This window comes from Apium graveolens, chromosome 5 (assembly GCF_009905375.1).
Source record: "Apium graveolens cultivar Ventura chromosome 5, ASM990537v1, whole genome shotgun sequence".
Taxonomy (NCBI): Eukaryota; Viridiplantae; Streptophyta; class Magnoliopsida; order Apiales; family Apiaceae; genus Apium; species Apium graveolens.
The window spans coordinates 233,041,163-233,068,461 of record NC_133651.1 but is presented as its reverse complement, the minus strand read 5'-3'; the positions used below and the strand labels follow the sequence as shown (position 1 = coordinate 233,068,461).

The 27,299-nt window shown below is 34.7% G+C and overlaps 3 protein-coding genes and 1 non-coding gene across 4 annotated transcripts; 3 read left to right on the top strand and 1 right to left on the bottom strand.

Moving 5' to 3' along the window:
• The first annotated feature begins 7,186 nt into the window (after nucleotides 1–7,186).
• Nucleotides 7,187–7,293, top strand: LOC141662361 (small nucleolar RNA R71). The gene has a single exon (XR_012550482.1). It is a non-coding gene; the product is annotated as a small nucleolar RNA R71 (small nucleolar RNA).
• Nucleotides 7,294–14,152: 6,859 nt separating this feature from the next.
• On the top strand, nucleotides 14,153–14,746 carry LOC141660797 (uncharacterized). The gene has a single exon (XM_074467781.1). It carries the CDS (start codon nucleotides 14,153–14,155, stop codon nucleotides 14,744–14,746), a length of 594 nt encoding a protein of 197 aa, XP_074323882.1.
• A 4,806-nt stretch (nucleotides 14,747–19,552) lies between these two features.
• LOC141724944 (ribulose bisphosphate carboxylase small subunit, chloroplastic-like) lies at nucleotides 19,553–20,789 on the top strand. The gene is made up of 3 exons (XM_074527270.1): nucleotides 19,553–19,778; nucleotides 20,100–20,234; nucleotides 20,333–20,789. Exons 1-3 carry the CDS (start codon nucleotides 19,605–19,607, stop codon nucleotides 20,555–20,557), a joined length of 534 nt encoding a protein of 177 aa, XP_074383371.1. The 5' UTR covers nucleotides 19,553–19,604; the 3' UTR covers nucleotides 20,558–20,789.
• Nucleotides 20,790–22,307: 1,518 nt separating this feature from the next.
• LOC141724943 (uncharacterized) lies at nucleotides 22,308–24,661 on the bottom strand. The gene is made up of 4 exons (XM_074527269.1): nucleotides 24,387–24,661; nucleotides 23,406–23,612; nucleotides 23,228–23,291; nucleotides 22,308–23,021 (listed from the first exon to the last, which is right to left on the bottom strand). Exons 2-4 carry the CDS (start codon nucleotides 23,537–23,539, stop codon nucleotides 22,716–22,718), a joined length of 504 nt encoding a protein of 167 aa, XP_074383370.1. The 5' UTR covers nucleotides 23,540–23,612; nucleotides 24,387–24,661; the 3' UTR covers nucleotides 22,308–22,715.
• Nucleotides 24,662–27,299: the final 2,638 nt, after the last annotated feature.

Below are 27,299 nucleotides of genomic sequence, written 5' to 3'. Positions count from 1 at the left end.
ACGTTCTGCAAATAAAATATATTGTAAAACGTGTTATTTTGCAAAACATGTTACACAAATAGCATAACTTCAACAAAATCATGCAAATCTCATATATTTACGGTACAATATGTATGTTCTGCAATATGTTCTGCAACATGAACATTTATGTTCTGCAAACTAAACATGTTTTGTAGAATATATATTTTTGCAATGTTCTGCTTGTAAAATGTATGCAATCTACAAGATTTTTGATAGAATAGTGATGTTTGTCGAAAAATAATATGTTTTGCAATATTTTAAGCTATATTTTACTTGCAGAACATATATGGACTCCGAGGACTCCAATTAAAGGTGGACTCCATAGAACTTTACTCTACATATATTTATACTTATTTAATTACGAATTTAATTGCAAGAACTTCAAAAATTCATAATAAAAAATCTATACATCCTAAAATTATGAAAAAAATACCCAGACGATCTACAACACTTGTAGAACCCAGATAAATATTCAAAATTATTCTGAGAAATGATTTCTCATCAGGCAAAATTAATCAATAATATAACTTGTAAAAATCATAATTAATTCATACAAGCACATAAAATTCTGAAATTTGTACCACAGATCTATATGCATACAACCTATGCTCTGATACCATTGTTGGATTTTTAAACGCAGCAGGGCGTGGCAAAACACTTTTACACATACAAAATCCAAATAAAAGCATACAGATCATGAATAAAAATTCGACGGATCGAATCTAACCTTTTAAAATAATTCGGAGACAACGATCAGAGATCCTTAGCAGTTGCTCCTCAAGTGTGAAGCACTCCACCGGTATCCACCAAGAAAACGATGTTAAGGAGGAGGAAGGAGGTGGAGAGAATTGGGTTTTCCAAACTTTTTGGATTTTCGGGTTCGATGTGGGTTGGAATAAAATAGGGTCTATAATAGTGTATTTATAGGCAAAATTTTCAGCTGAAATTTTCCCATAAATAATATTATTATTATCCCATTTATTATTCTCATTAATAATTAAAACACCTTTTAATTATTAATCCTTTTTCTAAACACTTTAGAAATAATTCTCTCTCTTGATTTAATTTCCAAAAATTAAATCTTTAATTAATAATATTAAGAACTTTTCTTAATTAATTTATAATCAATTAAATCTCATTTAATCAATTATTAAATTTACCAATTAATTATTTATTTCATAAATAAATAATTATTAGTCATTATTAATTAATTCCTCCACCATTAAATCATTCTCTTTTTATGGTGTGACCCTGTAGGTTCAATATTAAGCCGGTAGTAGAAATAAATAATAATAAAACTATTTTATCATTATTTATATAAATTCTCTAATTTATTAAATATGATTAATTAATTAATTACATTTATTCTACATCGTGAGTGATGTTTCTCAACGTATCGCGACTATCCGGATAATATGAATTCACTGCTTAGAATACCAAGAACCTTTCAGTGAATAGTTACCGTACAATAAACTCCTTCTACCCTACAATGTTCCGATTAAATACAAGACATGGATCTCGTGTCAAGCCTATCTAATTCAATCACTTGCTTACCATTTACTATGCGTAGTTCTATGCAAATTAGAAACTCCTTTCTAATTTCATTCACTCTGGCCAGAGATTCCTGAACTAGCATAAGTGGATCAGCCTTGAACATTCGCTTCCTTCACTGGAAGGGGTAGATCCTATATTGATCATACACTATCTTCGTGTACAAATTCCTATACCCAGAAGAGCCCTAATAATTGTCCCTGGAGACTAAGAACTAAACCAAAGCATAGTTCAGTGTACACAAGATGACTATGATGACCTCAAGTCTAAGGATACTTATACAACTATCACTAGGTGAACAACTGCTGACACGTGAGTGAACTCCATCAGTTGTTCAGCTGTGCGAGTCATGTTCAGTGAACTTATTCTATAATAAGCACCTACATACTAGCTATAGTGTCACCACACAAATGTCTATGAGAACAGACATCATTCATAATGAAGCAAGCATAGTATGTACCGATCTTTGCGGATTATTAATTACCAGTTAGTAATCCTATGACCAGGAACTATTTAAGTTTAGAGTTATCATCTTTTTAGGTCTCACTATTATGATCTCATCATAATCCATAAAAATCTTTACTCTAAACTATGGTATATCTTATTTAAACACTTAAATAGATAAAGCCCGTAATAAAAACAAAACAAGTCTTTTATTAATATCAATGAAATCAAAACAGATTACATAAAAGTTATTCTTAAATCCTTATACATGATTGGACTTAGGACATATTCCTTTCAATGTGCCTGAGAATGGTCCTGGTCCTGGGTACGCGTGGAGGGTCTCTGTTAGGGCGAAAACACACGCTAATATTCACGCAAGTATACGCGTTCCCAAGTAGTTTAAGATATAAATCAGATTCGTTCCCACAGAGACTGGTTTAGGTTAAGTTCAATTTATGCACCTATGCAACAATGTATGGTTATCGCTCAATGCTAAGACAAATAACAAATTGGGTTTTTATTAAACTAAGAGATTATACTAAATAACATTAACTAAGAGAATTGAAGTTGAATTACTATATATGACAAACATGGGATCCTAACTTCATTAAATACTTCATTCAATAGCCTTATTGTTCTTAACCTTAGCATGTGATGGTGATGACACTAATCAGATAACACGAAACTGATAAACGCCAACTTTCATTGCACGAGTACCATTCTACCAGACATCCACAAAAGAGATAGAAGCTGAATAGGCACCAATTATATTGAGACCCTATATGTCTATAGAATTTGACAACATAACGGTTTAAGAACAAGTTATCTATCTTGATTACATAGGGCAAGTAAAACGGTTAGAGTTACCTACGAATCATGCATACACATACATGAACCTATGCTAGCATGGCAAGTTCTAAACCTCTATATTCATTGTCGCTTCAATAGAGATTAACACGCTATCTTATATGTTAGCTACGCACATAAGACGAATAAGCACAACCAATACTAGGATATCAATCAATTACCACACACCAAGATATCGAAATAATTAATTATTGAAATCCATAAGTAAATCCGCTAGAATCCCATGACAACGATTAGCCCATAATCGAACTCATCGTCACCATGGGTTCCAATGAAAGAATGGTATAAACAAGGTCTTAATAAACTAAATAATAATCAAAGTACGAATAAACGATATCTAGGTTCAACAAGAACAAAAACGAGCATCCAAAGTTACAACTAATTCAAAGAATCACAAGTTGAAAACAAGATCTTCTTTTTCGGAGTTGTTCTGTGCTTCTAGGTCTTCTCCTTGGTATCCCAATCTTCCCGGATGATGAAAACCCTTTTTTTAAGTATATATACGCCCCTAGTGGACCTGGACCCTTAAAATCGTCAAATTCTACTCAAAAAAGGCTTTTTCAGCGAAATCAGCGACCAGCCGCGCCCTGAGCGGCCGCTCAGCTCTCCTGAGCGGGCGCTCAGCTCTCTGAGCGGGCACTCAGCTACTGACTGGAAAAATATTCTGATGAATCTTGTTTTGACCATAACTTGAGTTCTACTTGTCAGAATTAGGCGATTCAACTGCCCACGCGAAGCTATTGAGATTCTCTACAACTTGACAATGGCCTTGGCTTCCAATTCTGATCATTTTTCATCATATTTCCTTTAAAAGCTCTTTTCTTCATTTAACTAATACCTGAAATGCAATAACACAAAAACACATCAAAATACCAACAACTTGAGTCCAAAACACCAATTTAAGCTTGTAATAAAGTATTCCAAGTGGATATAAAATCCACTTATCACACCCCCAAACTTGAATCGATGCTTGTCCTCAAGCATAAACAGACTCAAAACTACAAAACAAACCTAATACATGAATGCAACTACGTGAATGCAACTAAATGATAATGCAATCGATCCCCTCAGAATAACCATAACCAAATGAATAAGCCAATGCCTCTAAGAATGCAATAACTTGAAACAGAGTTTGAATAAATCCCACAAACCAACTCACAAACCAGAAACGTGCGTGTGTGGATGCTTAACAGATATACTCTCGATACTAGATCAATAACCATAACTTATCTATCATCGAAACAATCAAAAGTTTATAAATAGAATAGACAATAAACGCATTATGACTCACAACACCTCCTTTCTACTAGAGTTATACAAGGATTCACACTATTATTGAACACATAACAAAGATGCTTATTTGATCGTGCAATGAATGAGGTCCCAAAAGACTTATACAATAATACCCATGTAGCGAGCGTTAGGTTAGTGGATCCCAGACTATAAAAGCCTTAGGTCACTAGGCACAAAGTCCCCTAAAACTTAATAACTCGAGTATTAAAGAGCTCACTCTTGATCAATTATGCATAAACACATACTTTTTTCTTTCTTTTTTTTTCTCTTTTTTTTCCTTTTTTTTCAACAATTTCTGAATGAGTGCGTTTCGCTCCATCTCATTCAACCCTAGACTACTCATAAAAATATGAGCCGGCTACTAGCCATTTGACGCCTAGCCTTACAACAACTAGCAATGAAATCCAAGTTTTTCTCCAGATAAAAAAAATCAGTGTTTTTACGTCACTACGAGAATATCACAAATTCTAAATATAACCAAGTGATTAAATCTCAACAACAAACAAGTATGATCTTGATCTAGATCAAAAGTAACCCTATAAGACTTTGTGAAAATATTTGTTTCTGGCATGCAAATCAATTCATTAGGACTTAAACATCCCTCTATTTGTCATCACCACACTCAAATCAACATCAACTTATCAAATATCATAGTTCATCTTAAGGGATCATGCTAAATATGCATGCAAATGCAACTATATGAAATCACATAAAAAAAAACAAATATGTCCTAAATGAACAATCATGCAAAAATATGAATGAACTACAACTAAACATGCAATATGAATCTATATGGACACACACTACTAATCCTTACTTTATCACCCCCAAACTTAAAATTTTCAATGTCCTCATTGAAGGTAATAATAAGGATTTCAGGCATACCTAATTAGCGGGAGATTCACCCTCGTCGGGTGGAGGATCAGGTGGCCAATCAACCTCGCCACCAGTGTCTCGAATAACAGTACCGAAAGCATGTGTCAAATCTGCAACAAAATAACGGTGAATGTCGTGCATGGCCTCCATACGCCTAGTTACTCGCCTGTACTGCTCATCACCAACACCAGTCCTATCAACTACCTGCTGCACATGAGAAGAACCCTCTATAGGCACTGGAGGATCCGTTCGGCTACCCTCTACATCATCAAAGATATATCCCAACCCCTTGTCAGGGGGTGCACCTAAGAATGAATAACTCAAGTGATCTGGTAGTGGGTGAAGCTCAAGTGTGGGAGCATCTTCAATAGACGGCTCGAGACGCTCCTGAGAAATTTTCAGCTCTGCTAACCCAAGAGAATCGAATGGCATATCCAACTTCATCTTCCACGGAGGTGCATTCAAAACCTGAATTTGCTCTACTTTAAAGCACTCCTCTTTAGCTGTGGGTAACTTTATTTCCTTGAACACATTGAAAGTGACCTTCTGATCATGAACCTTCATCGTAAGCTCTCCTTTTTGCACATCGATCATAGTTCGGCCTGTAGCCAAGAATGGTCTTCCCAAGATAATGGGAATCTTCTTATCTTCCTCGAAATCAAGAATTACAAAGTCAGCAGGGAAGAAGAGTTTATCCACCTTGACCAAGACATCCTCCACTATACCTCGTGGATAAGCGATGGAACGGTCAGCTAGTTGCAATGACATGTACGTTGATTTCGGCTCAGGCAGACCAAGCTTCTTGAAGATAGATAAGGGCATCAGATTGATGCTAGCTCCTAAATCACATAAACACTTGTCGAACGACAAGTTTCCGATTGTACAAGGAATAGTGAAGCTTCCAGGATCTTCAAGCTTCGGAGGCAACTTCTGTTGCAGCACAGCACTGCATTCCTCCGTTAGAGCAACGGTCTCTAAGTCATCGAGCTTCACTTTCCGAGAGAGAATACCTTTCATAAACCTCGCATAGCTAGGCATCTGTTCAAGAGCTTCAGCGAAAGGTATGTTGATATGAAGTTTCTTGAACACCTCCAGAAACTTCTCAAACTGCTTATCCAGCTTTTTCTTCTGCAGCCTTTTAGGAAAAGGAGGTGGAGGATAAATCTGTTTCTCCCCTGTATTACCCTCAGGAGGAGTGTGTTCCACAGTAGTCTTCCTTGGTTCCACCTCTACTTCCTTCTGCACATCTTCTTCAGCCAAAACTTCAGATTCTGGAACTTGAGACTTTTCAGGCTCTTCGTCTTGCTGAACTTGGGGGCTTGCGACCTTTCCAGACCTTAAGGTGATGGCGTTCACCTGTTCTTCAACTTCCCTCTTGCCTGGATTTGTTTCTGTATCACTAGGAAGCGTTCCTGGTGGTCGATTCAATAAGGCATTAGCAATTTGCCCTATTTGGTTCTCCAGATTCTGGATAGAAACAGCCTGGCTTTGGCATATAAGAGCCTGGTTTTTGTACATAAGCCTCAACTCCTCCAATTCATATTTTTCATTTGAAGATAGACCTGCATCATTAGTTTGTTTTTGAAGTTGGAGTTGTTGTCTTGGTGTAAATTGTTGCTGAAAACCAGGAGGGTTAAATAGCTTATTTGCAAACTGCTGGAATGGATGTTGCATCGCATTCTGATTGTTGCTCCAGCTGAAGTTAGGATGATTCCAGTTGTCAGGATAATAAGTGTCTGGAACTGGTTGCTGCGATCTCTGAAAGTTGCTCATAAACTGAGCTGAGTCGCTAGATATAGCGCATTGTTCTGTCGCATGCGGACCTGCACACAGCTCACAAACACTAATTATCTGCTTAACATCATAGTTAGCCAGAGAATCGATCTTCATAGACAACGCCTTTAGTTGAGCAGTGATAGCTGTAGCTGTATCCACTTCAAGAACTCCTGCTACCTTGCCCTGTGGATATCTCTGGGTTGGATACGGATATTCATTAGCAGCCATCAGTTCAATTAGATCATAAGCTTCCTTATACCTCTTTGCCCATAATGCTCCACCTGATGCTGCATCGAGCATGGGTCTGGACTGTGCTCCCAACCCATTGTAAAAACAAGTGATGATCTTCCAATCAGGAATTCCATGATGAGGACACTTCCTAAGCATCTCCTTGTAGCGCTCCCAAGCTTCACTTAGCGATTCTCCCGTTTGCTGCGCAAATTGAGTAATAGCATTCCTGAGTGCAGCTGTCTTCGCCATAGGGAAGAATTTAGTAAGAAACTTCTGAGCAAGATCTTCCCAAGTAGTAATCGAACCAGCTGGTAGAGAGTGTAACCAGCTCCTAGCCTTGTCCTTCAGAGAGAATAGGAATAGTCTCAGCTTCACAGCATCTTCGGAAACACCGTTGAACTTGAAGGTGTCGCAGATCTCAATGAAATCCCTAATGTGCGTATTGGGATCTTCCATTGGAGAACCCCCAAACTGGACTGAAGTCTGTACCCATTGAATTATGCCAGGCTTGATCTCAAAGGTATTAGCTGTGATAGCTGGCCTGACAATGCTAGATTGAATGTCATTGATCTTGGGTTGAGAAAACTCCATCAAGGCTTTCGTTCGTGCTGCTGGATCTCCCATTGTAATGAGTACCTGAAACACAAACAAATAAACCGTGAAAGTAAAAGAATCCGAGTCAGTGAACTTTAACGACCACTGATGACAAGCACATAAACTAAAAATTAACACCGAGTCCCCGGCAGCGGCGCCAAAAACTTGTTAGGGCGAAAACACACGCTAATATTCACGCAAGTATACGCGTTCCCAAGTAGTATAAGATATAAATCAGATTCGTTCCCACAGAGACTGGTTCAGGTTAAGTTCAATTTATGCACCTATGCAACAATGTATGGTTATCGCTCAATGCTAAGACAAATAATAAATTGGGTTTTAATTAAACTAAGAGATTATACTAAATAACATTAACTAAGAGAATTGAAGTTGAATTACTATATATGACAAACATGGGATCCTAACTTCATTAAATACTTCATTCAATAGCCTTATTGTTCTTAACCTTAGCATGTGATGGTGATGACACTAATCAGATAACACGAAACTGATAAACGCCAACTTTCATTGCACGAGTACCATTCTACCAGACATCCACAAAAGAGATAGAAGCTGAATAGGCACCAATTATATTGAGACCCTATATGTCTATAGAATTTGACAACATAACGGTTTAAGAACAAGTTATCTATCTTGATTACATAGGGCAAGTAAAACGGTTAGAGTTACCTACGAATCATGCATACACATACATGAACCTATGCTAGCATGGCAAGTTCTAAACCTCTATATTCACTGTCGCTTCAATAGAGATTAACACGCTATCTTATATGTTAGCTACGCACATAAGACGAATAAGCACAACCAATACTAGGATATCAATCAATCACCACACACCAAGATATCGAAACAATTAATTATTGAAATCCATAAGTAAATCCGCTAGAATCCCATGACAACGATTAGCCCATAATCGAACTCATCGTCACCATGAGTTCCAATGAAAGCATGGTATAAACAAGGTCTTAATAAACTAAATAATAATCAAAGTACGAATAAACGAGATCTAGGTTCAACAAGAACAAAAACGAGCATCCAAAATTATAACTAATTCAAAGAATCACAAGTTGAAAACAAGATCTTCTTTTTCGGAGTTGTTCTGTGCTTCTAGGTCTTCTCCTTGGTATCCCAATCTTCCCGGATGATGAAAACCCTTTTTTTAAGTATATATACGCCCCTAGTGGACCTGGACCCTTAAAATCGTCAAATTCTACTCAAAAAAGGCTTTTTCAGCGAAATCAGCGACCAGCCGCGCCCTGAGCGGCCGCTCAGCTCTCCTGAGCGGGCGCTCAGCTACTGACTGGAAAAATATTCTGATGAATCTTGTTTTGACCATAACTTGAGTTCTACTTGTCAGAATTAGGCGATTCAACTGCCCACGCGAAGCTATTGAGATTCTCTACAACTTGACAATGGCCTTGGCTTCCAATTCTGATCACTTTTCATCATATTTCCTTTAAAAGCTCTTTTCTTCATTTAACTAATACCTGAAATGCAATAACACAAAAACACATCAAAATACCAACAACTTGAGTCCAAAACACCAATTTAAGCTTGTAATAAAGTATTCCAAGTGGATATAAAATCCACTTATCAGTCTCCCAACTGTACTCTTCCCTTTTCTTTCCATTATCTTAAGGGTACAAATAGCAATTAACCAAGATTTGAAGCTAAAAATTTAGATCTAAGGTTGCTTTTTATATAGAGCAAAAACTACCCAGAACAACAACAAATAAACTTTCTGGGTTTTGCTGACAATATTGCGGAACGAATATAATTGAGTCTATAACACGAAGAAAATATGCAAGCTAAAGCAGATCCGGGTTTTTAAAAAATCAAAACTATCTACAGCACACACAAACGTGGCTTAAAAATGAATGAAACTGGGCGCACAAAAATGTAGCCTAAAATGACGAGCACACAAAAATATGGCATAAATAAACAACATTCATGGTTATGAGAGAGCTAGGTTGCTTGTGTTCTTACAGGTTAAAGAAATGGACTATTTTAAGAGTTTACTGATGAAGTTGAATCTAGGGGCATCGTGACCCAAGGATGAAGGGCCCCTCCTTCTAGTGCCAAATGATAACTCCGGTGTGCGGGGCTGCTCCTTCCGATGTTGCACCTGAATCCTCGTAGCGGTTGTGGTATAGTTGCCGTGGGGTGTCTGCAAAAAAACATGGGAGGGGGGTTTGAACCCCGCGGCGCCTCCGATGTGAGAGTAAGAACTCACTTGGAGAAAATGAAGATAGATAGAAAAGTAAGGTGGTTGTGTGTGTATATGAGTGTGTAAGAGAGCGTAACCCCTAAATCTCTTCCCCTTGGGTTATATATAGCCCAAAGGTAGGGTTTAGGGGTTGGTACTTTTGGATCAAAGTCGTTCGTTGTTGGAGGTGCAGGATTCTTGGCTTGATGGATTTTATACACGTTGTTCAAGTAAGGACCACCTTTAGGATGCATCAAAGGTGTGCTGACGCGTGTCATGTTTGTCTCAGTCATTGGTTGTTGATAGCTGTCATAGTCACGTACCCATGTACCCCTCCTTGGTGGTCGTGGGGTACGCCCGGCTCTCCTGATGGCAGGGTTGGATTCTAGCTAAGAGATGATCCTGCTTCTAGGTTGGGCTTGGACCGGGCTATCCATGTGAGCCTGACTCATTTCATTACCTTGTTCCGGATTAGGGGGTCTTGGATCTTCAACTGGGCCTGCCTCACCCTAGAACTAGGTTGGATGCTAACCAGTTGCTCATATCCTATTAGTTAACTTGAGCGAGATAAACAAGAACATGTAAATAGAAGTCAAGAAAAATGATCTAGAGATGAACTATGGCTTACCTCTACAGGATGATATCAGCAATGAAGTAAACATGCTTTTGAGAAACTTCATAGACCTGGTATGATACCTCCTTTGAAACAACATGTCAATGTTCCTGTAAATTTGTTCGCCAACAAAATCTTCCCAGGTGATCGAGATGAGACTGCTTTAGTCCCTTATCAGACTTCGTTGCTTCCCTCGCACTAGTCTACGGGTAAAGGAAAAATCCTAGCCAACTACTCATTCCATAATGACGGTTTGATGTCTCAAAAAGTTTTAAGAATATTTTTCGTTAATAAAAATCTCAGAGAAGTTCAAAGGCCCCTTAATTTATCTAGACAAAGATATTTTTCAAGGTCTATTTGTCAAAGATATCCTCCAAGTTGCGGTTATAGGGAAGTTGGAGGAGGTGCTACAACATGCCTCTCCTATGAGGTCAAATAACACTACTCTGATGATAAAAATGAGGTGAATCCTGTGTAGTGTAGAGTAACTCAGGTAAATATATTAATTCTCAGGAGAAATTAATGGACGTGGCAGAGGTTCTTAGGAAGCTGGTCAAATATGATGAAGATCAATTGTTAATCATATCCAAATTATCCTAAATATATCAACTTGTACAAGAAAATTATAGATACCGCCCTAAGTAGCACATTTGTGTATAAAATTTGGAAATAATAAAATTTAAGAAATATTTAATTACAGGTCATTTATCAAAAATATCACTTTTAAAAATATTTGGAAAAATACGAACACAGATTGCCTATCAGATTGCATATGAGGTTGAAACGATTACATATGAGATTGATCCATATTTTTGTAAATATTTTCTGCAATTTGGATATTTATGAAAAAATTCCTTTGATTATATGTTATTTTTTTCCCGATTGCAAAGTTAGGCTTAATGTATAATGCTTATTAAATCATTCCTGCCATATATAACTTTTAGGCGAATGACAGACTTGATTGAACACATTCTTATCGCCTGATTAAGAAAAGCATCCTGGGCTACGAGGTATTCCCCACTGTCTATTCTTATGACAATTATTCAAGTACAAAAGCAACAGTGCCTTTGTATTCCTATTGCTTTGTGACAGCTGCAATATTTATTTTTCTGAATGTTCGTAGATTCTTAACTAAGAGCTTATTTTTAAATTTGAATAATATGTTCTGAATAGTTAATATTTGTGGAAGAATATAATTTTTGAATTATTCATTTGTGACTTGTTTAACAAATTTAATCCATATTTTCGAATTAATATAAATTTTTGACATATATCATGAATATAGAAGATATTTATTTTAATGTTTTTTATTAAATAAAAAATAATTCTACATGACCAACATTTATAATTATTGAAAGACGTTGTGATTATTTATACGAACTCATTAAAACCTTTATATGTAGTAAATAGGTAAAGAAAATAGGACATTAAAAATGCTCAAATATTCATAAAATCAAAAATTACATAACTAGAACAACATTAATAATAAATAATTACTTGAGTTCGTATAAAGGTTTTAGGCGAAATAATTACTTATAAATATAAAATTATAAGTAAATATAAATGTCATTTTCTTCAAGTAATTAAGAAGTGCAATGACTAGATAAATTTAGAAGGGTGAAAAATCAAAATACCCACCATTTGGGGAGATTTGCCCAAAATACCCATCAGCGGGAAAACCGCCCAAAATACCCACTGAATATGCATTACCATCATGCGTATTCTATTTTTAAAAAAAAATACAAAGAATATTCATGTAAGACATATGTTCATGTTTGTATTTTTAAAAAAAAAATAGAATATACATTTGTAACATGCATATTCAGCAGGTATTTTGGGCAGTTTTACCGTCGGTGGGTATTTTGGACACCTTAAACTGGAAAGTGGTGTATTTTGGGTATTTTTTCAATTTAAAAAATGATATTAATTTTAGAATATAAAAAAAGAAACAAGAATGTTGTAATTAATGTAAAAAAAAGTACCAAAAATTAGTAATAGACACATGTGGTAGTGTCTTAATATTAAGGTAATAGTTTAGGCTAATTTTTTTACCCACTCGTCCGGATGAATTTAGAACGGCTTAGAGGAAATATACAAACAACGTGAACAATAACTTTTTATCACCCAATTCATATTGATTTATTCATGGATTATCACATGGGCCTTAATTTCGTTGCATACGACAAATATATATATATATATAGAAGAGATCAACTGGTAACTATTTTGTACAGATAACTGAATAATTAAATATTACCCATTAGGTTTATGTTAGTTAGGGATTACACGTACCTAACATCAAATATTTAAAAAAACTGACTAAAAGTGTTCCACAGTGTGAACAGGGTTTCGAATTTTTATTTTTTTTTTGTTTTCCTTATTTTTTCTGTTGAATTTAAATACTATGTAATTTTGTAAATTATTTGTAAATATAATATTCTACATATTTTAGGATTTTTTACATTGAGGTTCTAATTTTTCATATTTATAAATATAATTTAAATTTTAGGATAGTCAATCTAAGAAAAAAGAAATACCGGGCATGAAAATAAAATTAAGAAAACACAAAATTGTATTACATATTAATAAACCTGACATAAATAAAAAAATACAAAAAACTAACATCCCGTATACATAAAATTTACAGAACATAATATTAATAAAAATAATAGAAAACATTAAAGTTTAAGGATGTAAAACTTTTACGGCCAATTAATTTTTTATATGAAAAGAATACATGTTTAAATCATTAACCAAAGTTACGTTATAAAAAGAATGTAAAAAGGTATGACTAAAGGTTATGTTATAAACAAAGTTTAAAAAACACAAAACATGAAATTAAAAATTAATAAAACACGGTAAAAAAATAATAACCCAAGTTTCAGTAAAAATAATTACAGAATTGTTTTCACCATATTTTCCAATAAAAATAAGGTCTGTGTTGTAATATAGTGATTGCCATGCATGTGGTCAATGAACCAAATAGTAGGGCTATGATTTATAGGAGTAGAATTTGTGTATGCATTTAATGTTCTTGGCTTCTTGCAAATTCACATTGGCTATAAATAGCCACACTCGGTAATGAAGAAAGATGCACCCGAGCTTTCTTTCTATACTCAGCTTCTTACCTCCTTCTGTTAAATTTAGTAGCTCTCCGGTTGTTCTTTTATAGCTAGGATATTACAATACGTTATCAGCACGAAGCCCTGCCGGAACTGAGAAGGTATAATTTTATTTAAATGTACATATATATGAGTAGACGTGGTTACACCCTCTACTAATATTTTAACTACATATGGCCGGAGCACCGCCTATTTACGGTACCATATAATTTTGGGTAATACCGAAATATAGTGGGAACCTTGATTTATAAATTGCCTGCCTATCGGATAATAATTCTTTTGTGCCTAACTAACTTATGCAGGATTTTCCACTTAAATATATTATTGGTTGGAGATAACCTGTATACGCAGACGTCCGTATGGCGGGTGAAAATCCATTTGTCATTTTATATATAGATCTATTTATAATATCGATGATAATAATGATGTACACATTTATTATTGCTTACTTGTTAACGCACCAGATTCAGTAGGATTGTATGTAATATTTATATTGAAAATTTAAGTTAATAATTTTGGTGTTAAATTCAGATTAAAATGACAAATCTTACAAACTTGTCGTTCGTTGCATTGGACATTTCTGGGGAGAATTATCTATCGTGGGTACAAGATGTAAAGTTGCATTTGGGTTCAAAGAAATTAGGCAACACAATAAAGGCAGAAAACACATCCACAATTGAAGAAAATTTTACCTCTATTATTTTCCTTCGACACCACATGCATGAAGATCTAAAATCTGAGTACCTAGAAGTCGAGGATCCCTTTATTTTATGGGAAAATCTAAAGGATAGGTTCGATCATCAGAAACTAGTTTATCTACCTGCAGCTGAAAATGATTGGGCTAATCTAAGGGTTCAAGATTTTAAGAGTGTTCGGGCATATAGCTCAGCACTATTCAAAATAAGTTCTAGGCTCATTATGTGTGGTGAGATTGTTACTGAGAAAAGAAAGATCGACAAAACATTATCCACTTTTCATCCCAATAATATCAACTTAGCCGAGATGTACAGGGAGCGCAAGTTTACCAAGTTTGGGGATCTCCTTTCAACCCTCCTTGTTGCCGAGCAGAATCATGAATTGGTGATTAAGAATCATCAATCCCGTCCAACGGGATCTGCCCCTTTACCATAAGTAAATAACACGACATTCCAGCAGAATGTACGTGGAAAAGGGCATAGAGGTGGACGAGGCCATGGTCGCTACCGTGGACGAGGCCGTGGTCGTGGGCATTTTCGTCCTTATTATAGCTTTGGTCACCAGAAGTGGCAACCTGAAACACAGAGCAAAAGAAAGGCACCACAAGGAGGGAAAACTAACAATTTATGTCACAAGTGTGGAATGGAAGGGCATTGGTCACGTAATTGTTATATCCCACAACATCTTGTTGATTTATATCAGTAATCTAAAAGATCAAAAGGGAAAATGGTGGAAACCAATTTCGCCAACAACTTAGATGATTCTCTTATAATATCAACCGGGGGAATAAGCGTTAATGGTCCTAATGAGACTAACGAAACTCCCATGTGGGAGGCTGAGGATTAGTTTTCATAAAATTATTAGTAACCGGAGGAATGAGCATTAATGGTCCGAATTACTATAGTTACTAGTGCGTACTGTGTGCTTTATTTTATCTATGTAATGTGTTATGTTCTTATCAAATAAATCATGTTTCTTAATTATATACAGAATGGATTCTGAAGATATATGCATTGCTGATTGTGGTACAACTCATACGATTCTACAAAATAAAAAATACTTTACCCATATAACCAAAACTGAAGCTCAAGTTGGAACGATTTCTGGCGTATCTAATATAATCGAAGGTTTTGGAAAAGCTAGTTTCGTCTTACCTAATGGTACACACATACATATTCCAAATGCATTATTTTCTAGTAAGTCCACTAGAAATCTTCTTAGTTTTAAGGATATCAGATTTAACAATTTTCACATCGAAACCACTTCTGAGGCTGGTAAAGAATATCTCCTTATTACTTCTGCTAATTCTAGCAACAAAAAAATCTTAGAAAAGTTTCAGTCATTTTCCTCAGGATTATATATGATGAAAATCAGAACCATTGAGTCACACAATGTCATTGCTTCCAAACTCATAGATCCAAAATCATTTACCCTTTGGCATGAAAGATTAGGTCATCCTGGAGTCTCTATGATGCGTCGTATTATAGAGAATTCTACCAGACATCCTCTTAGAGATCTTAAAGTTCTTTCTAAAAATGACCTTCCATGTTCGGCATGTTCTTTAGGAAAATTGATTACTCGGCCATCTCCTACTAAAGTTAAGCTTGAAAGTCCAAGTTTTCTAGAAAGGATACAGGGCGACATATGTGGACCGATCCACCCATCATCTGGTCCATTTAGGTACTTCATGGTACTAATAGATGCCTCAACTAGATGGTCTCATGTTTGTCTTCTCTCAACTCGTAATGATGCTTTTGCAAAATTACTTGCCCAGATAATCAAGTTGCGAGCTCAATTCCCAGACCATTGTATTAAGTCAATTCGTTTAGATAATGCCGGTGAGTTCACATCTGCAACCTTTGTTGACTATTGCATGTCTGTAGGAATTTCAGTTGAGCACCCAGTTCCTCATGTACATACACAAAATGGGTTAGCCGAGTCCTTTATCAAAAGACTTCAACTTATTGCAAGACCGTTGTTATTGAAAGCCAAATTACCTACATCTATTTGGGGTCATGCAATACTTCATGCTGCTAATCTTATAAGGATTAGACCAACTGCCTATAATCAACATTCTCCACTACAGATGGTACTTGGTCAAATCCCTAATATTTCTCATTTCAAAATCTTCGGAAGTGCTGTATATGTACCGATTGCTCCACCACAGAGATCGAAGATGGGAGCTCAAAGAAGAATAGGTATCTATGTTGGTTTTGATTCAACATCTATAATTAGATATCTTGAACCACTAACTGGAGACTTATTTACTGCACGATACGCAGATTGTCATTTTGACGAATCTTTGTTTCCTCCCTTAGGGGGAGATAAACATGTGAATAAGATTAATCCTGACATAACATGGAATGCATCGGGGTTACATTTTCTAGATCCACGTACCGGTAAATGCGAACTTGAAGTTAAAAGAATCATACATATGCAAAATATCGCAAACCAAATGCCTGACGCATTTAACGATTCTAGAAATGTAATTAAATCTCATATACCTGCAGTAAATACTCCAGCTAGAGTAGATATACCAATTCAAAAATCAAGTACAAATGAATTGGTTACAGATTCAAAGCCACGCCTGAAGCGTGGTAGACCGGTCGGTGCGAAAGATGTTGCACCAAGAAAAAGAAAGACAAAGAAAATTGCCCCTGAAGTGGCACATGCTCCAGAAGAAGCAAATACCCCCGAAGTGGTATTATCTCCTGAAGAGATTCCCGTCCCTGAAGATTCGGGATTAAACAATCATGAAATTTCAATAAATTATGTGCATGATATGAAATTATGGGATCGAAGTAAAGCCATAATCGATGATGTATTTGTGTATTCAGCGGCATTGGATGTCGACATAAATTCTGATCCTGAACCACAAAGTGTGGATGAATGCCGTCAAAGAAAAGACTGGCTAAAATGGAAAGACGCAATTCAAACAGAATTAAATTCATTGCGCAAAAGAGAAGTATTTGGACCTGTTGTCCAAACACCAATCGGTGTGAACCCTGTTGGGAATAAATGGGTATTCATAAGAAAAAGAAATGAAAAGAATGAAATTGTGAGATATAAAGCCCGACTTGTAGCACAAGGGTTTTCTCAAAGGCCTGGCATTGATTATCATGAGACATACTCGCCAGTAATGGATGGAATTACTTTTCATTTTATATTAGGTATGACATCTAAAGAAAAATTAGAAACACGTCTTATGGACGTTGTTACTGCATACCTATATGGATCACTCGATAGTGATATTTTTATGAAAATCCCAGAAGGATTAAAAATGGATGAGTTCAAGAAACCTCGTCATATATACTCCATTAAACTTCAACGATCATTGTATGGATTGAAACAATCTGGTCGTATGTGGTATAACAGACTTAGTCGTTATTTACAAAAGAATGGGTATATTAGTAATCAAATTTGTCCATGTGTTTTTATCAAAAAATCACAATTTGGTTTTGTGATTATTGCTGTATATGTGGATGATTTAAACCTTGTAGGAACAGCTACAGAGGTTGATGAAGCTGTCATATATCTAAAGACAGAGTTTGAAATGAAAGATTTTGGGAAGACAAAATATTGTCTTGGTATACAAGTCGAGCACTTGTCATCAGGAATTTTCCTCCACCAATCTACATATACAGAAAAGGTTTTGAGCAGATTTTACATGGATAAATCTCATCCGTTGACTACTCCAATGGTGGTTAGATCTTTAGAACCAGATAAAGATCCATTTCGACCACGAGAAGATGATGAAAAAGTTCTTGGTCCTGAAATCCCATATCTTGGAGCAATTGGTGCACTTATGTATCTTGCGAATAATACAAGGCCAGATATTGCCTTTGCTGTCAATTTATTGGCTAGATTTAGCTCTGCTCCGATGGCCAGACATTGGAATGGGATCAAGCATATATTTCGTTATCTTCGTGGAACCGTTGATTTTGGGTTATTCTTTCCAGAAAACTCGACATCTCAGTTGATTGGATATGCAGACGCTGGATATCTGTCAGATCCTCATTTTGGAAAATCACAAACTGGATATGTATTCACATATTGCGGTACAGCCATTTCATGGAAATCCACGAAGCAAACTACAGTGGCAACCTCAACAAATCACTCAGAACTAATTGCAATTCACGAAGCCAGTAGAGAATGTGTTTGGTTGCGATCTATTATCAAGAACATTCAAGAATCATGTGGATTGCCGGACATCACGAGAAGTCCTACTGTTATGTTTGAGGATAACACTGCATGCATTGATCAACTCAAAGAGGGATACATCAAAGGAGACAGGACGAAGCACATTTCACCAAAATTCTTCTATACTCATGAGCTTCAAAAGAATGGAGAAATTGATGTACAACAAATTCAATCATGTGACAACCTTGCAGATTTATTCACAAAATCATTACCAAATTCAACCTTTGCAAAGCTGCGACATAACATTGGAATGCGTCGACTCAAGAATATGCTGCAACAAAATTCCAGTGATTGATGTTTTCTTCCAAGGGGAGATTGTACTCTTTTTCCTTCGTTAAAGTTTTTATCCCACTGGGTTTTTCTTTGACAAGGTTTTAACGAGGCAATTGATGATCCACACTATCATGACAATCAAAGGGGAGTGTTGTAATATAGTGATTGCCATGCATGTGGTCAATGAATCAAATAGTAGGGTTATGATTTATAGGAGTAGAATTTGTGTATGCATTTAATGTTCTTGGCTTCTTGCAAATTCACATTGGCTATAAATAGCCACACTCGGTAATGAAGAAAGATGCACCCGAGCTTTCTTTCTATGCTCAGCTTCTTACCTCCTTCTGTTAAATTTAGTAGCTCTCCGGTTGTTCTTTTATAGCTAGGATATTACAATAGTCTGTCTATATTTTCACCTTTTCTGTTAATTATAATTGTTTTGTGTTTGAACATTGAGATGTTTGAATGGCAAGTCCTGCGAGTGATATATTCATCCGAATGGGTAAGGTAACGAATAACGAAGGGCCAATATCACTACATTGGAAAATTCAAGTCATCAGATCAGATAAGATGATGGGTTTGTGCCACATGTCAACACATTACAGGTGCATGCTGATAAGGTGATCAATCCAAGTTTGCACTCACTCTGTGGCTACAATATCACAATGTCAGTATCAGTAATTCAATGGCTAAAATTGGCCTAAATTTTACCGGATAGGATTAGAAACCGTTGACACCTAAGTGTCTATATATTTCAAGTCTCCAGAGAAGCTACTAGCCCTGTCAAACACTGATAACAGAAAACAGTGTGGTTATTCAAATGGCTTCCTCGATGATCTCATCAGTAGCTCCCGTTACTCGTGCCACCCCTGCTCAGGCTAGCATGGTGGCTCCTTTCACCGGCCTAAAGTCCGCCGTGGCTTTCCCAGTTACCCGCAAGGAAAATGACATCACCTCCATTACCAGCAACGGGGGAAGAGTGCAGTGCATGAAGGTATATTTCACCAACCTTATTACCTACTTGTTACATTTCACTTGATTTCGCTGAAACTTGGACTTACCTAGTTGTTACATTTACGTAGTCGCTCACATGACTTCACCGAAACTTGAACCGTGTATATTCGGTTAATTAAAAATTGCTAAGTAAACAAATTTTCTCAAAATTTACCACATCTACTTTTAGTAGTTGTTAGTTTTGTGATCAGACTCTATCGGTATTTTCCTGAAAGTACTAGGTAAATATGTTGGAAATTACTTGTGCACCGTGATATATTTTTTCAAGTCAGTAAATAATGTTGGTTTCTGGTAAATGCAGGTATGGCCACCAATAAACTTGAAGAAGTTTGAGACACTCTCATACCTTCCTCCTCTAACTACTGAGCAATTGGCCAAGGAAGTCGACTACCTTCTACGATCCGGATGGGTTCCCTGTTTGGAATTCGAGTTGGAGGTCTCACAACGATCCTCATTTCTTTCAAATATTACTTTACCTTTATTAATTTTTTTTAAATACGCGGATGTTAATTATAATTTTACGAATAATTGCAGCATGGTTTCGTGTACCGTGAGCACAACAAATCCCCAGGATACTATGACGGACGATACTGGGTCATGTGGAAGCTTCCCATGTTCGGGTGCACAGACTCATCCCAGGTGTTGAAGGAACTTGATGAATGTGTCAAGGAGTACCCCTCAGCATACGTCCGTATTATCGGATTCGACAACGTTCGTCAAGTGCAGTGCATCAGTTTCATTGCCCACCAGCCAGAATAAACAAATCAACCTAGCTATTAATCTTTCATTCTAATAATGATGAGAGTTCTTAGATGGTTGTTTCATTTTATCTATCTTTTTCGGCTCATAAACCTCTGTTCGTTTTCCTTCACAACTTTGTTAAATTTGTATTTAATTTTGTTGTTGTACCTCTCCAGCAGAAGGAATCTGGAACTATAGAGGACTGATATATAATATTTTTGTTTTTGATATAATAATTCCTCTCCAAATACTTGTTTGTTTGTATGTCATATTCGTTGCCTTGTAATTAAATTGAGAAAGGAGGTTAAAATATATACTTTCAAGCTGAAACTATTGAGAAGAATTAAAGTGAACTTGAAAGAATAAATTTGTTTATTAAAGCAGTAGCAGCAACTTTTCCAGGTTATCTGCAGAAACAACTGACTGCAAATCAATAAAAACTCATGTTGTTAAAAGTGAACCCTGAATTGACATACTGATTCAAATTTTATGTAACAAACATGAAAACATTTTCCAAGTATCACAAATCCTTTTCCTAAAACATCAGCTAGCTTAAATAGAAGGCTATAAGCTTTAACCTTTAAATCCATTTTTCATCTCCACCGGTCACCAACGAGTGTATCGATTCCAACTACTGCATAGTCATCCGTACAACTGCATATATATTTTGGTATTGTTTGGCAGATGTTTGGAGTTTAAACTCCATAATTCATTGTCAACAGTATATATAACATACTGCTATAGTATTGTTTGGGAGATGTTACGGGTTTAAACCCCCATCGCCAATAATATAGACACCTTTATTGGTGCTTCTTAGCGAGTTCGTGCTACTAGGTGGTTTGCTTATAAGGTGATCCTAATCTTTGCCCTTTGACAAGCTTTTGAGTGAGTGTTAAATGTGTATTACCCACAATATTCTTAGACAACAACTCTTCCATGACGACCTCAGTTTGCCAGATTAGGTTCACAATCATCGCTGCAAGCTATTAACCCACAATGTAAACTGTTTTGTTTGCATATGAGCAATTGAACATCAAGGCCAAGTTGCATGTTTCGACAACCTTATCTTGACATGGCTGGCATCAGAATGACTGAATGAGTAGAAACAACAGTGTCATGGGTCTTCTGCATTTCCAGTTTGATGGGGCTGCTGCTGCTGCTGCTGCCTTCTGCATTATTCCATTATCACCTCGCGATGCCTTGTCCTTTTGTGCGTTAGATGATGCCTACGATGTTCTTAAAAGTATCCTTATTACTAAAAGAATATATCAATAGATTTCCAACCATGTCTTCATTAGACTATTCTTCATAGAGACATTGCCGCCCATTTTAATATATGTTATCAAAAGCTCTGGGCTCTGTTGATTTATTAACCAAAGCTTCATGTTTACAGTTCACACAATAAATTACACTTTCATTCAATTACGACAGATTTCCATTGCATTCAGATCAACATGAAAATCCTTTCAGATTGACATTGAAATGCAGATGAAATATAAACTTCCCACAGCTTAATAGTCAGAACTTCAAACTATTAAATTCCAGTAAAATGGCTTGTAAGAACCTGAATGTGGCATCTCAGAACCTTTTCAAATGAAACCTTATTACAACTGAAAAGTAACTACCACCTCACCTCACATCACAAATAGCATAAAAAGAACATAATATGCAGCATTTAGTAAATGTAAATCAGAAATTCTTTGCAAGTAAAAACTGCCCACCCAACACAAGGACAAAATTCTCAAAGAAAACACCACCTAAACCACTGTAAAAAGCAGAAACGGTCCATATATTTCACCATCCAAATGGAAAGAAAAACATGAATCCTAATATAAACAAAAATATTGGGGATATATTTACATATATTTGCACAGTGAACGAGTACAAATATCACTCAAAAGACTTCTTTCTTACAGATTTTCTTCATACGCCGCCCACAATATTATTAGACCCCAAGATGTGACTCCAAAACTCGGTCAATTTTGCACTTTACATTAATTCCTTAGTAAATCTACTTACAGAGAGACACTATAAACACAAACTCGATTTTTAGAGACATATCTACACTGACAAAAGGATATCACTTTCTCTCTCTCGAAAAAGCTTAAGCTACTCTCTTGTAATGTTGATCTCATCTTCAAATATCTATGTTCAGTAAAGTATTTGCTCAACGAATCTAAGCCATTGTGGGTATGCTGCAGCTGCGGCTATCCCTGTCAAAACAATCGAAACCCCCCTCAATTCTAACAACTGGTATGTTACCAAAATTTGCCCGACCACATGCTCCTTTCCTTGCAGATGATGATGGAGATGCTGGCATACCATCCAGAATGGAGATTGTCATAGGTGATAGCTGGGTGACCTCGTCCCCAAATCGAGCATCTTGAATTAGTGGGTTAGAAACTCTGCTTGGCGGCGACCCGCATAAAAAAGGGGATGGCGAGGCAGTCTGAGTACATGTCTGTTCCACTGTATAACCACCCTGCAATTATATTGATTTCTTTATGTGATACTCAAATTCTCTTTGAATGAGATTGATTGCAAAAATAACGAACTTATATTCACATAAACACCTAGAGACTCATTCTATGAATAAAAATCCACAGTTTAACTCAACACACCACACGAGTTCAATGTGAGCACATTTGGACAAAACAATGTACTAAAATAGAAAGCACAAAATCATACCCTTGATAAGATGGTGTCCAACAGTTCACTTCCCGCTTTTGAATCGCTGAAGTCTGATTGATCACTGTTATTATGATATCAAAATCATATTGTTATGATTTTGTAAGTTAAGGACCTATAAATTTGAGAGTCGAACAATACAATAATTAAAGGGAGGTGAACGAATGAGAAGAATTACCTAATCTGCCATCTCATCTGACTAATTGGATCATTATAAGTGGTATTAATGAGGCCAAGGCGTCGGGGTTTAGGACATACTAGATTGTCTCTCTTAGCAGGTTCAGATACAGGAACAGTAACAGATCTCCTCATTGCTTCCCTGTTTTTGCTCGCACTTTGGAACACACAATTATATATACACTTTCGCCACCAAATTCAAAAATACCTTTTCAAAATTGATAAACAAGAAAATATCAAAGATTAGCTGGAAGACAAAACCTTAAAAAATGCCTAAAAAGTATTCTTCATTGAATTTTCATTTCATTTTGTAGCAATGCATCTGTATATCCAGCATATACAGTTAACGGTCATCTGGTCGAATTATGCACATATATATTTATAAAAAATCCAACTGCCGGCATAGTAACTGCCATGAATGAATTTAAAATTAAAAGCTTTTGTATGCTCAACATGTACAAACATATTTAAAAATATGCCTCCTCCCAATATATAATCAAGAAATTAAATACTGCAGGAACAATTGCATAAAAAACTATTTCTCCTTTTGTGATCTGTTCATGATTTTAAGAACAAACATGTTGAACACACTCATTTCCTCAAAATATATATTACATATTTCTCGTATTCCTTTCTTCATTAACCTAAAACTAGCATTTGATTCCATTTACAGGAATAAATTTGGTGAATAATTAGTAAAATCCTTAGTTTTTCAATCTAAACATCAAGAATTAATAATCAAAATAGAACTCAAACACGTAAATGTACACATCATGCTTTTAAATATGGCCAAAAACACAATAGGGGGGAGATCATGATACATCAGTAATTACATGTATCAAAATGATTTAAAATTAGCAGAAAAAAGAGAAACTAACAACAAACAAAGAACAAAAGCTGCAGAAACATAAATAAAAATGAAAAATTTACAAAATCAGATAATTTAAAGAATAATGTAAAAAAGAAAGTTAATTCGTTGCACCTGAGGGGGTGGTTGAGGCAAAGGGAAGGAGAGGGGGTCCTCCTAGAGGAGGAATTGATAGGCTTTGTACAGGAAACCAAACACAACCAATTTTTCAGAATTAACTCATCATATATATATACCCGATAATTCCCTTCTATTTATGGTAAACAAAATAAGATGGACAAATCTTAGACAAAAAAAATACAAGGTGGTTCCTGTACATACGTGTGCGTGTGTATAGATAAAAGTGGTGTTTGTGTCACGCTGGCGGTACTTCCCGCGTTATTTGCCATTGATTTTCGCCCCCCCCACTTTATTTTATCGGATCATTCACATAATCACATCTACCCCTGTCATATTCTATCTTATCTTTCTAATATTACCATTTCTTATTTAATAGGTATAAAAATTATATCTCGATACTTTTTAAAATAATTTATAAATTTTGCAAACAAATATGGGCGATATTATGATGTCTGCTGGTACTGGCAGCTCAGTCCCTCGGTTATTTGCCAGCTATTTAAGCCGAGGCGGAAGCGGTGCTTTTTCAACTTAAAACAACATGCTTATGATGCGGGACTGAAATCAACGGAAGTTGAAACTCATTGTCTCAACTTAGTTACCATCTTAATTGAATAGACATTTCTACTTTGTCAAAAAAAAACATGACAAATATGAAATGATTCTAGAATATTGCTGAATGTAGATGAATTATTTATGGAATGTGAAATTATTTACTGATTTGGCATTGTGGTAATCGGCGATCGGTAGATTTCCGATCTGATTTCAAGTAATCGCCGGAAAAAAACGGTTTTCAGGTGAAATGAGTCAAAATCGTCCTAAATCGGGTCAAAGGCAGCAAAAATCGGAAAATTTTATATGTGAAATAGATGAAATTGAAATATTATCGGAGATTCGATGGTTTGAAACAGGGGAAGAAGTTGATATATTCAGTTGTAGAGAAAAGCTACTATTTACAAAAGTGAAGATGGCGAAGATAATCCCCAAAAACCTATCCCAGTTAACAAAATGAGTGTGTATTTTGGACGTAAATGTGCCTGAATAATTTTATTTTTCTACATGTACAAGGCTCTAACATTAAAAAAAATTATCCATTGAATGGGCTGTTATTTCCGTTTTTTGATTATATATAAATATAAATTAATATTTAATTAATCCGATTTCTAATCCGATTAATCCCTCCGATTAATTTCCGATTCACCGATTAATCCTTGTAAGGTACGGTGACCGATATTGTCCGATTTCTGATTTCTATAACACTGGTCAAGATTGATAAATTACTTGTAGACATGCCAGATAAATTCTATAGATAGAGGCATTGTGCAATATTATATCCTATATATAATTGGAGTATCCTATATATAATTGGAGTAAGGGAAACAAACAAACACCACCAAAAAAATCATATATGTACTAGATTTGTAAAAAAATCATAATACTTATCGATTCAAAAAAAAGAAATACAGAAATCACAATAAAAATTAAATTGTAAAAAAAATTAAAAACAAGTTAATAACGATAGTAGACATACTTTATATATAAAAAAAAAATTCATGTTTAATTGGAAGTCACACCAAAATTCACCCAAAATCTTTTTATTAAAAAGTTTTTAATATAAAAAGTAAACAAACTAAATTAAAATTTCCAATACTCAGCATCTGAAAATTATAAAGTCAACAATATAAAATTTTAGTAAATTAAAAATTACAAAAAACATAAATTTCCTTTTTATTAAAAAAAAATATAAAAAGTAGACAAACTAAATTAAAATTTACAATACTTACCATCTGAAAATTATAGAGTCAACAATATAAATATTTAGTGAATTAAAAATTACAAAAAATATAAATTTCATGAGTAAAGCAAGTAAAAGTAAATAAATTCAAATTAATACTAATGAAAATAATATTATCAACTTATTTATGATAATTTATAAATTCTCACATTTTCTATCATTATCTTAATATTGTATTATATCCTATACATAATTGGCGTAAAGTAAAAAAGTAAAAATTTATTTGTATATGATATAATAAATTTATTAAGTGAGTATGTATAAATTTAATAATTTTAAAATTAGAAAAATATGAAATTTTAAGCAAAAAACAATAAAACAACTAAAATAAAAATAATAATTTTAATTAAATAAGTTTTAGCAACTAAATAGAGTTAAAGGTGTCATTTTATAATTTTTTCAAAAAAATAAATTAATTTATTTCAATATTAAAAGTTCATATAAAATATTTGTAAGATATCCCATGAATTGCAAACAGATTTCAAAAAGTTAAAGAAACAAATAAACAAATAAGAAGAACAAATACATAACAAAAAAAATAAAAATCTACAAATAAATTATATTAATTAATTAATACACCAAATATTACAACAAACAAACATTACATTAAAAAATAACTAAAAAACAAAAACAAATTAAAAAACATATTAGGTGTGAAAACAATACTAACAAAATTTTAAATATTTTATATACATAGGCGTCATTGAAATGAAAAAAAATAATAAAAAGGATTATTTATATAATAAAAGTAGTAGACATACTCTATAAAAAAATTCACCTTTAAATCGGAAGTCACACCAAAATTCACCCAAATATTAAAAAAATTTAATATAAAAAATTAGACAAAATAAAGTAAAATTTACTCATAAATATAAAATTTTAATAAATTAAAAATTACAAAAAAACATAAATTTTATAAGTAAATTAAGTAAAGTAAATAAATTCAAATTAATACTAATGAAAATAGTATTATTAACTTATTTATGATAATTATAAATTCTCATATTTTCTATCATTATCTTAATATTTTATTATTTCCTATATATAATTGGCATAAAATATAAAAATAAAAATTTAATTATATATGCTTTAATAAATTTATAGGTGAATATATA

Coding starts and splice junctions, on each gene's coding strand:
- LOC141724943 (XM_074527269.1), bottom strand. CDS start 23,539: ATGAGGAGATCTGTTACTGTTCCTGTATCTGAACCTGCTAAGAGAGAC. Junction 23,292..23,405: donor CAGATGAGATGGCAGATTAG/GTAATTCTTCTC, acceptor TCATAATAACAG/TGATCAATCAGACTTCAGCG. Junction 23,022..23,227: donor TGGACACCATCTTATCAAGG/GTATGATTTTGT, acceptor ATATAATTGCAG/GGTGGTTATACAGTGGAACA.
- LOC141724944 (XM_074527270.1), top strand. CDS start 19,605: ATGGCTTCCTCGATGATCTCATCAGTAGCTCCCGTTACTCGTGCCACC. Junction 19,779..20,099: donor GAAGAGTGCAGTGCATGAAG/GTATATTTCACC, acceptor TGGTAAATGCAG/GTATGGCCACCAATAAACTT. Junction 20,235..20,332: donor GTTTGGAATTCGAGTTGGAG/GTCTCACAACGA, acceptor GAATAATTGCAG/CATGGTTTCGTGTACCGTGA.
- LOC141660797 (XM_074467781.1), top strand. CDS start 14,153: ATGACAAATCTTACAAACTTGTCGTTCGTTGCATTGGACATTTCTGGG.